General features: G+C 48.4%; 1 protein-coding gene across 2 annotated transcripts; it reads right to left on the bottom strand.

The window, feature by feature from the left end:
* Positions 1–3,124: 3,124 nt before the first annotated feature.
* osr1 (odd-skipped related transcription factor 1) lies at positions 3,125–10,921 on the bottom strand. Of its 2 annotated transcripts, none has more exons than XM_086182581.1 (3): positions 10,569–10,921; positions 5,958–6,655; positions 3,125–3,649 (listed from the first exon to the last, which is right to left on the bottom strand). In XM_086182581.1, exons 2-3 carry the CDS (start codon positions 6,632–6,634, stop codon positions 3,517–3,519), a joined length of 810 nt encoding a protein of 269 aa, XP_086038707.1. In that variant the 5' UTR covers positions 6,635–6,655; positions 10,569–10,921; the 3' UTR covers positions 3,125–3,516. The 2 variants fall into 2 exon arrangements, with proteins under 2 accessions (XP_086038707.1, XP_086038708.1); XM_086182582.1 differs by lacking the exon at positions 10,569–10,921 and adding an exon at positions 9,184–9,321.
* Positions 10,922–11,403: the final 482 nt, after the last annotated feature.

The following is an 11,403-nucleotide window of genomic DNA, read 5'->3' as shown; positions in this document are numbered from 1 at the left end:
AGAGCCACGTCTACTGTATGTAGCAGGCCCCCCCCCCCCCATGGCCCCCGCCGCCCCTCCTAAATCATTCAGTTAGGACAGTAGCAGTGAATGACATTTCCCCCAGAGGACACAGAGGTAGAGCCAAGGCCGGGGGGTTCACTGAGCTAATACCGTAAACATCCGCTAAAGCAGACGACGAGTACCTGATATACTTCCGAGTAGTGATACCAGCAGTACTACTACGACAACCATCATGACTACTTTGAGAGTAGTAGCCAGGCCAAGGCTGCTGGATGGCGCTCAGAGCCTTGCTGAACATCTCGTACCAAGATCCTTCACAGGAGATTACTGTGTGTACTGCAGTTGAAGTACCTGGAGAGTGTGTTTTACTGGGTGAAATACACATGTAACGGTTGACTGTTGTCTCTCTCAGGCGTGTTGGAGTTTCCCCGTTGAATAAATGACAGGTGAAGTTTTCCTTCATTTTGTTTCTGTTCTTTTTCTCACTTTGAGTAGAAAACAAGTTTGTGCTTCTGTTTCACGAGCAATGGTTGTTGTTCCAGCATGAGGTTGAACTGGTGCTGACCTCCCAGTGTCCCAGGGTACGTGGACTTGAGGTGGGTCTGACCGGCTCCCCCTCTGGCCCTGTGTGTTTTATATATACAGTATGTACACATACACACGTATAAACATGCGTGTGTGTGTGTGTGTGTGTGTGTGTGTGTGTGTGTTCGAGCCTGTTGCTTTTACTTGCTCATCCTCAAGGAAGATGCACTCAAGCAGCTGATAAATCGATACACGCGATGAACTCGCCTTGATGGCACCTGAGTTCACCTGAGTCGTGACGTTGGCCCGGTGTCCATGACACGTGATTGATGTATTGATTATTGACACAGAAGACAAAAGAACCTCAATCAGTTCTCACCATGTAATGTTCAGATGGGAGAAAAATAAAAATGAAAACTAAAACTAGAGACAGAGAAAATAAAGAGTTAAAGGAAAGCTTGTTAGTTCCATCAGCTTTAATGAGAATTCCGCTCTGGTGATGGAGAGTGACACGCCAGGAGCACTGCCAGCTCAAAGCTCTGTCACCCGATGAAAGCAAAGAGCGACGCTTCATGTGACAAACAGATGAGGCCTTTGGTGTCACTGACAACACAAAGCATCATGGGATACAATATGGTCAACAATAAAGCCAGTGTGAAATATTGTGAAATTTCACTAATTTCATTTTAATATCAGTGAAAAAAGGATTCAAAACAAAAAAGCTGTTGAATATTGTTGTGGATTAATGGTAGAGAAGTTGGTGACGATCCAGGCAGGATGGTGCGGCTGGGGAGCGGGATGAAGTCACCCTGGACCTCAGCCCTCAGCTTCAAGGAGCTTTTCCCTGGAAGTCTCAGCACACAGCAATGATCACCAAACTCAGAACTCAGAGCAAGAATGTCATACACTTTAGAATGCCTCATCAACATCGTGACGCAGAGCTGAACTGGGATGTGTCTTACAGCATCATCACATGTCCAAAACGGCGACTCTTGTCCCAGCAGGCTCTGGTGGCGGCGCTCATTGTCCCCGGCTGGCTCTGGCCAATAGTCAGGTCTGAGATGTTGCCAGTGGACACCATTGTCCCACAACCTGACAAGACTCATGTCACGTACACCGTCCCCGGCCATCGCACCAGCTGTGTGTGTGTGTGTGTGTGTGTGTGTGTGTCTGTGCGCGCGCGCGTGTGTTTTCCTGGCCTCTCACAGAGTTGACAGACTGATGAGTTCCTGGCTAAGGGAAAAATGGTGAGTAGCCGAGCATCCGTTCACTTCCCCTCCTTCCCCTGGACGAACCACCCTCCTCCAGCATGCCACACACACACACACACACACACACAAGACAAAAGTTTATGATATTGAAACTGGATTCCTCAGATTTGTAGTCACACATGTAGTTCATTTGCTTGGTTCAGATATTATAATTGTTGCATTTGTTTTCCCACGGCAACCAAGCAACCCAAAGTTTTCAAAAAGTTCCAAGAACAAACAATAAGTTGTCTTATTGGTCAGAAAGCCCAGCAGAAGCACTGAGCTCAGCTAGCTAACGTCTGAGGTGGTTGGCTCCTCCTACCACAACTAGCCCCTCCCTCTTCACACATCTGGCTGTATTTCCTGGTGCTGATACACATCCACATATTCTCTCTGACTCTCCTTTATTATCATGATGCTTTGTTGAGTGTAAACACTTCAAACCTTGTCAGCTGTCGTCATTGAGTTGCAAGCAGTTGTGCAGAACTTCAGTCTCTGAACAATGTCCAGGCTTGTTTTGTGTGGCTAAGCTGCAGCTGGACCCTGGCCCTGGTTGGCACCAGCTGCTGTGCTGGTTTTACCTGTCACCTGTGTCAGGGATTATTTGGGTGTAACCGGCCTCCAGAAGCCCTCAGAGGCCTTCCAAACGGAATATGATGATAAGAGGCTGAAGGGAACATCGCAGCAAGTGTTCACGCCAGTTTGTATAGTCGTGTTTTTGGAGATAACAAGCAGACCTGCTCTTGGTTCAGGTTCTCCAGGACCTGCTGTTAGGTTGACACGTCACAAGACCAGGTTCACTGCTGCTCATTGAAGCTGTGTTGCTCAGGTAGGACGAGACTTTGACTGGTGATAATAGCGTTGTGGTCGCGGCGGTCACATTGTGACTGTGGGGTGTCTGGTGTCCAGCCCGCCGTGAAGACTTGTTTTGGTTGTTCTTGGTTCTTGGGTCCTGGTTGTTCCCTCCATAACTTTCCTCTGAATCATTCTGTGACAGAATCCGACTCCACCGGCGGAGTGTCTGTTGTCCCAGCGGACCATAACCCTATCAGTCCCTGCAGCTCTGCCATGTCCAACCCTCCGGAGACTGTGGTGGACCTGGTGGTTGTAGTGTCACTGTCGGGATGCTTCGCCCTCATAGGTGACGGCCGTCATGTTGTGTTGTTTGCAAATTGTGTAAGTAACGAAATTCAACACCGGCCCAACGATGCCATCGTAGCATCCGGGGAGGGTGAAGGTCCTCCAGCTTTGATTGATTACATCAATATCAGTGATCGTTGTGATTGGAGTAAATCATGTTGTGTCTTGTACCATCATCAAGCAACCCCAACACACAGTCCATTTACTGTAAAATACTTTATTTAGAAATGATTATTCATTTTGAAAATAAGTTCAAGAAATCCAGTGATATATGTAAATAATCAATAATCAGATTAAAGTGCAAAAATACATTTATGCTATAATGCATTTGTACAAAAATAACATTGGAATGTGATGTTGAAAAGGAGGAAATTGTGTCTATGCTATCATGGCTTTACTCATTATTCAGCTTCAGCAGCAGTCCACTTCTCGCCCCACACCCCCGCTGGGTTCTGCACTTCTCCTTTCAGACTTCTTTCTGGGTCTGCTGGTGGGATACTGAACCTGTGAGGAGGGGGCTCTGAGATGAAGGCCTCTTTGGTTGCAGTTGTCTTTGGTCCTGTTTCCAGTGTCCCTGTCCCATCCGACTGAGACTCGGTCACTTGATCTTTGCTGGCTTAAGTTCCTTGACCTGCATGTGTAAAGTCTTGTGGACAGCCAGAGTCCTGGACTGACAGAACCCCTTCCCACACTCCTGACACTTGAAGGGTTTCTCTTTGGAATGAATGTACCTGCAGGGATGAAGAGCACACAGCAGCCAGTTAGTCTTCCAGACGAACATCTTCACCTTCCCATCTAGAACCTTTTAGAACAACACTTGCTTGTCAGCCGCCTGGCCCGATGTTAAAATAACTATTTTTCTACAAGTTCCAGATCACATGACCTGTAGCAGCCATATTTATAAGCTCAGATCTGAAAACTTCCTCTTCCTCTTTATTTTCATTTGTATTAGCATGTTGACCACTGTGGCTAATTTCTGGATGTGATCCATGTTCCATCTGCAGCTGATATCCACTACAACACTTCTGGTTTGGTGTTGAACCGAAGGGGTTCTCGTTAGTTCTGGTCTCCAGTCCAAGTGTTAGTGGATCACTGATCCTCAAACTGGATTAAGGAGCCCCGGTTTATACCAGACAAACTGGATAAAGTATCGCTTTAAGGGTGTACCACTTAAAAGGGTATTCAGACGGAACATTCTGGGTGTGATAGATGAACGAAGGTGCAGGTACACTGATGAGGAGTCTGACATCAGCCAGGGGTGGAGCTTCCAAACACGCACGCACGCAAGCACGCGCGTGCACACACACACACACCTTGGAGGTGAGTCAACAGATCTGACTGCACATGACTCAACTGTCACATTCATGCAGGTGACACAAAAACTATTTTTCTGCCAAACTGACTTTGATTCATGTCAGGTAAATCACTCAACTTTCCTCGTCGAGCTCAAACATTCACTGTGGTGTGCAAACACACCCACAAGCACAGCAGCAGAACCAGCAGCCAGCGTGGAACCCTCAACTCCCGTTCTAATGCCACAACAGCTGTTACTGTGACGGAGGTGCTGAAGAATCCACCAGCTCAGCACCAGCTAGCGATGAAGCTGATGGGGTCTTCATTTGGCTTCTGACCACGACGGTGGGATGAAGTAATCTGATGATCCACACCTGCGGAGCCTTGGCACCTGCTGCAGCTAACGGAGCTAAACAACCTGCTGCTGCACGTCACATTACTGATGACGATGAAGATAGCGCCTAAGTATATTAATTACATGATAAATCAAAGATCTGACAAGCTTGGCGGCTGCTGATCAGTGCATAAACTTGATTTATGATCATAAATTAAATGGGATTATTAACTGTTCTGATGGGGGGCTCGCGGTGGAATGACCTGACCTCTAGTCTGAAAACAGAGTTAAATTTCATACTGTGAGTTCAGCATGAGGTCAGAGTAGGTTTGTAAATTTAAAAAGTACCACTCGTTTAATGAAGCCTCTTCCACATTTCAGCCGCTTCATTTGAAGTATCTTCTATTCACTCTCAAGCAGAATACAACAACATCCAGAACTTTTATGCTTAAAGTTTACTACAGATCAACACGGCACCCGAATGCATCTTGTGCCGGTATGCTGAGGGGACCCGTGTCGGGCCGCGCTACGTCGCTGGACAACGAGGGGTAAAGCAAAGGATGGAAGTTACAATGAAACTTCACCCAAAGAGTGTATTCTGACTTCCGAGTACTCACTGACAGGAGTACTCAGCTCACAAAGATGTTTTTCCTTCCTGCATCACTCTACCGACTCCAGAATGCAGGAAGAGCCAGCCACGTACATTTAGCTCGAAGCTAACGGAGACTGAAAGATGACTTCTAGTTTGAGCACCAAATTTCAATTAAATTTAGTTACTTTTTTCCACCAGTCCAGGTGTTAGAGGATCCCTGATCCTCCAGCAGGATCAAGGAGACCTGGATCACACCAGACCCCCTGGAGAGGTGGTGACCAGACGCTTCTGGACAGTTTAGCTGCTGTTAGCATCAGTGTCTGTTAGCTTCAAGCTAAATATACGTGGCTGGTTCTTCCTGCATTCTGGAGTCACTAAGAAGTGATGGAGGAGGGAGAAACACCTCAGCGAGTTCTTGAAAGTATTGCTGTAAACTCAGGAATTTGGGGAATTTTGACTACTTTTTAGAAGAGCTGAAAACAGTCCATGAGAATTAAGTGTTTTGAACTATTTTGTATTGAACGCTAATGTGTGTGTGTGACCTCAGTGAAGAGGGTCCACCAGCTTAGAGTAAACTAGTAGCAAGCAAAGGATTTTTATTGTGTCAACAATGTCATTTTTCAAATGCGTGTGTTTGTGTCTGCTAACAAAGAGAGGAGATCTCCATATTTATGTCTGTGTGTCAGTGTAAATGACCCACATATACAGTTTACTTCCATACATTCTCATGGAAAGTTCCCAAATTTCAATATTCCTGGAAATTTGGACCTTTGGATGACACGGTCAAAGCTGTTGTGATGAGCCTGTCGGGGTTTCTCACCGGTGGTCCCGGAGGTGGTCCTGCCTTCTGAAGGCTTTGTGGCAGATGTCACAGGTGTACGGCCTCTCATCTGTGTGCGTCCGCTCGTGGATCAACAGGTTGTAGGATTTTGTAAAATGGCGACCGCAGAACTTGCAGACAAACTCTTTCTTGGTCTTGGAGGGCAGCCGGCCTCGGCTGGACTTGCGCTCTGGTGAGGAGAGTTTGGTCACGTCCAGGAGACAACCCAGGCCCGCTGAGCTCGGGTGGTGAGATGAAGCCTGCACGGCTGCAGCTGCTGCAGCGACGCCCGTCATGCTCAGGTCCTCCGCCTTCAGATGGTCCTCCTGGGTGGCCGCCGCTGCCAGGTTGGCGAAATCAAAGCGAGGCTTGTTCTTGGAGCTCAGCAGCGCCGCCGAGTCCTGTTTGGGCTGCAGGAGGTGAGGGAAGATGGGGATGGAGGCCACTGAGGAGAAGTGGGTGGGCAGCTTGGAGATGGTGCCGCGGGGCAGGGCCAGAGGTGGGTAACCCAGGGTCCACTGGTGGAGGTGGATGGCGTGCAGGGCGCTGAAGCTGTAGATGCTGTGGAAGTGATCTGCTGGCAGCTGGAGGCCTGTGGAGCTCTGCAGGAGGGAGTAGTTGGCCAGCTGGAAGGACGGGTGGAGGGGCACTGGAGCTGCCAGCGTCTTGCTGCCCATGGCTGAGACCCAGCAGGTTGTCTGGAGACAGGAAACACCAGCAGATGAAGAACCACCAGTCGGAGTCACAACAATTTATCACACTTGCTGCTGCACAAACGCACAATTATTGTGATTGTTAGTCGTGATGAGACCAGCGACTGGGAGGCAGCTGGTCTTTGACATTTTACATCTTTGTCTGAGAAGTTAATTCAGTGGACACACCAGCATCATTCGGCTCTTCCTACTCTTTGCTAAACTCAGTTTACCAAAGCTTGACTTGAGCTCTACTTAACACACAAACATGAGGTTAACATCACCAGGCCCCAGAGGTGTTCTCGCATGCTGTCAGACTTTTTCTGCCCTGAGGAGTGAAAGTCTGACGGGTGTTGACGTCTATGGTGTTGCTCCCGTAACTGTCAGTCACATAGATAATGTTCCAGGAGGAGGAGCCAACAGGCTGTACCTCCTGTCTGTAAGGTTACTTTGAAGGTGAAAAAAATACTCATGAATGGGGCTCAAGGATCGTCTAACCTTAGGAGAGAAAACAGATGAAGCGAGAGAAACCACAACGAAACCCCCCAGGAGCTCCCCCACCCTGCTGATTCATGGCGCGTATTCGGTATGTAGATTAATACATACACACACACACACACACACACACACACTCACACACAGCTCCATCTGGGGTTAATACACATCAAGCTGCTGAAGGGAGCTTCATTATCAGCTCATTAAGGCTGCATGCATGTGAATGACCCTAGAAAGACACCCCCCCACCCCAACACTGAAACATCCATCTGACCAGGACCAGGCTCCAACACTCTCCTGCAGGTCCCCTCACCAACCCCAGCTGTAGAACTGGCTGTCCTCTGTGGTTCTGTGAACTAAGAGGAGGTGCACACACACACACACACACAAACACACACACACACACACACACACAAACACACAAACACACACACACACACACACACACACTGCCTCCAATCTGATTCAGAGTATTGAGGCGTGTTCATGGAGTTATAGTAACTACAGAGGCGAGAGGGATACGTCTCTCACTGACGGTCCTCACAAGATGACTAAGACATGCATGTGTGGTATGTGTCAGTGAAGGTGAACCCATAATAATGAGTGTGTGTGTGAGTGGGGGTGTGTGAGAGTGAGTGTGTGTGTGCATGTGAGTGCGTGTGTGTGTGAGTGCGTGTGTGTGAGTGCGTGTGTGAGTGGGGGTGTGAGTGCGTGTGTGTGTGTGTGAGTGCGTGTGTGTGAGTGCATGCGTGTGTGTGTGAGTGCGTGTGTGTGAATGCACGTGAGTGCGTGAATGTGAGTGCGTGTGTGTATGAGTGTGTGTGTGAGTGCATGTGTGTGTGAGTGTGTGAGTGCATGTGTGTGAGTGCGTGTGTGTGTGTGAGCGTGTGTGTGTATGAGTGTGTGAGTGACTTGGTGTGTGTGAGTTTGTGAGTGTGTGTGAGAGAGTGTGTGAGTGTGTGTGTGTGTGAGTGACTGTGTGTGTGTATGAGTGTGTGTGTGACTTGGTGTGTGTGAGTTTGTGTGTGAGAGTGTGTGAGAGTGTGTGAGAGTGTGTGAGTGCTTCCTGCTCCCTACATGCCTGGAGCCGTCCTCCACCAGCCCTCAGCTCTTAAATCAGGTTTGATCAGCAGCAGCAACAACAGACAACAGAGCATCTTTGTTTGAGACAGACGTGACGGACAGGAGAGAGGCCACGCCCCCTCACACCTTCCCAACCTGTTTGTTGTCGCTGCTGCACCTCTGCTGAGCAGATCGTCACTAATACACCATTAATACAGTAGTAACATTTGCCACATTTACCATCAAAGTACTGCTTGAGCAGGAGTGATCCAGTAGTATACTGTTAGAACGCCGCAGTGGTGCTGCAGGACCTGAGGAACCGGAGGGTTCTCGGGTCAGAACCAGGCGTGGGGGCCGACATTGACCAGCCTTTTGAAAACACTCTGTTGATGCCGTTTCCTTTTTGTGCGGTAAAATGATCTTAAACAGTTGATCGTGTCCCCGTTACGTGACCAGGTGACGGAGACACGCGATGTAACTGAACGCCAGCTTGTGATTGGCTGATGAGTTTGACTACAAACTCTTCAGCTTGATCTAATCAAAGTGATTAATGAGGAATACTGCAATATTTCTGATCATTAGTTCTAATATTTGTCTTCGTAGTAGAACAATCGTGACTCACACTGTAAAATAACAAATAACCACTTTAAACATGGATGAAGTTTTCACCAGAAGGAAGCAGGCTGAAGTACACTGAAGTACCCTGAGCCTCAAGCATGAAGTAGTTTGCAGTACCAGAGGAACCTGAGTCGTTTGAACGCTCGTGAGACTTTCCTCACTTTCACCCGTTCTTAGTAAAATGTTGTTAACCAACAGTTTTATAGCAGCTGAACTCATTTAACAGGTATTATAGTGGGGGGGGTAAGTATTTGTAATGAGGAGCAGTGAGGCTCAGACTGCCCCCCCGCCGTCTCCTCCTCTCTGATCAGCAGGCAGAAGTAATTGACTTTTACTCAGGAGGTCATTAGCAGCTTCACCTTTAACCCTTTGATGTCCGCAGATGTACCGGGGGCCTGCAGCCCTCGCCGGCCGTGTGCCGCTCGGCTTCAGCCGGCGCTGTGAGATTCAGCGCCTTGCAGGGCCTGATGGCGGCGGCGGCGGCCTCTCGCCTCGGTGTTAATGTGATCAGCTCCCACTCAGACCTGCCTGATTCACCCCGGCGCGCTCGGGCCGTCGAGGTTCACACCAGGAACTTCTGAACTGGTTTTTCCTTCACAAATAAAAACCAACTGAACAATGTGATGTCAACAACACGACCATGAATAAGGAGCCTGTTCACTGTTTCTGTGACACGTTCAGGTGCTTGGCGTCATCTTTAGTACACCGGTTTATTATCACACACACACACACACACACACACACACACACACACACACACACTTATTTTAATGTCCCACTTAAAAACATTTTCGCTGCTGTTTCAGTTCAGTTGCTCTTCTGTTTTTCTACGGCGCTGTCACTCACCTGGAGACCCTCAAACAAGAAACAAAGTAAAACTACTTCAGCCTGTAAATACTACTACTACTACTACTACTACTGAAAATAATCCCATTTGAATCTAGTTGGAGTTCCGACTCATGGATGTCGACGTGACTCTGAGGTGAGTTGCAGTGAGCTGCTCCCGACCGCCAGTATTCACTGTGTACTAACACACTTAGTTTACAAGCCAAGTGTTGCTCCACATTTCAGACTGAAATACTTTGAAAGCACTGATCTGCCAGTTGAAGTATTTATACATTAAACTACAGAAACAAACTTCTATCAGGTCCAGAACAAAACAAAGCAACAAAGAGCAGGTCCAAATAGTGAGGAGGGAGTACTGCTGTGTACTGTTACTGCATCTCTGAAGATGGAGAATTACCAGGGGGACTGCTGTCCCTCCTGAGCGGAGCTGGTGAACCAGGCCGCTGGTTCGATCCCTCAAACCTGCTCACGGGCCTCAGGTCCAACACAGACGGATTCATTCTACTTGGACTAATGAAAGACTCATTAATTGGGTTCCTCTCTGAACGGGAAGCAGAACCAGGACCAGAGAGCTCCCATCACTCAAAATGACGCTGAGCAGGAGGACTGGAACCGGACTCTCGGTCCACCAGCAGGAACTAACATGTTCCACCCGGGAACGCCAAGAACTCCAGAGTGCCAGATGTTTCCAGTCTTGATTGTAATGATTCTAGAGTTCTGGAGCTGAGGTTGGGAACCTGCGCTGACACACCTGCGCCCCCCCACTCAACAAATATTGTAAGAAAGTAAAACTGGGTTTTTCGTGTATTAATATCAAATAAGAACGATCTGAACTATCAACAACTCTTGCTGGATGATGATGATGATGATGAAGAGTTAAATTCAGATGGAGACTCACCGGAATGCGTTCGCCTCACCGTCCGCGCCTCGGAGGTCCCGCCGAAGGTTCCGTTTGTGGAGGCCCGCTGAGTCGCCTGGTCCTCGGGGAGGGTGAGCTAATGAGCCGGCGGCATGCTGGTCCCGAGGCGGCGGTGGTGAGGGGCTGAGATGCTGCAGGACCTCCGCCGTCTCTCTCTCTCTCTCTCTCCCTTTTCTGTCTCTCTATTTGTCCCTTCTTCTCTCTCTCTCCCTTCTTCTGTCTCTCCTCTCTCTCCCTCCTTCTGTTTCTCTTCTGTGCTCTTGGCTTCCTTCAGCTCTTTATTGCAGCGGAGCTCGACTCCTACCGGCGCGTCACTCCTCCAGCCCACATCCAGGGTCTGACCCCCGCGTGTCTGCAGCTGGGGGGGCGTTCATCGTTTTAACAAAGAGAAGTGAGACACAGGAACGTCCCCGCACGCACGCGGTCTCAAATGTTCGAGAACACCAGAAGGTTCTGTTTCAGGAGCAAAGCTGGAGAACATCACTGCTGCAGCGAGCAGATGGGAATTCAAGAATTCTGTCCAGAAATCCAAAGTTTACTCCGCCGTCAGTGTAGTACTAGTACTGGGTACTTCCAGAGTACCTTGTTACTACACAAGCTGCTTGTCACAAGTGAATAAGGTTTTACTGGCAAAAATTCCTGAATTCAAGAACTGATGCAAAGAAGTTAGTTCACATAAATACCACGCAGCAGAGGAGCTACTGACATGTACTCGCAGTACTGCGTCCCAGGAGTTTTTAATGTACTTGTACTGTTTCAATTAGTTTAAAAATCTGTAATTCTACTTTCGCTGAAGTATGTTTTGTCTCAGATA

This window comes from Aulostomus chinensis, chromosome 17, assembly GCF_037954235.1.
Source record: "Aulostomus chinensis isolate RoL2024-O1b breed Wild chromosome 17, RoL_Achi_v1.0, whole genome shotgun sequence".
NCBI lineage: Eukaryota > Metazoa > Chordata > Actinopteri > Syngnathiformes > Aulostomidae > Aulostomus > Aulostomus chinensis.
This window is presented reverse-complemented; position numbering and strand designations above follow the sequence as displayed.

Bases quoted from the DNA above. Each gene is read 5' to 3' on its own strand.
- osr1 (XM_086182581.1), bottom strand. From the start codon at position 6,634: ATGGGCAGCAAGACGCTGGCAGCTCCAGTGCCCCTCCACCCGTCCTTC. The intron at 3,650-5,957 runs GTGAGAAACCCC...TCATCCCTGCAG, and splicing joins GACCACCTCCGGGACCACCG to GTACATTCATTCCAAAGAGA.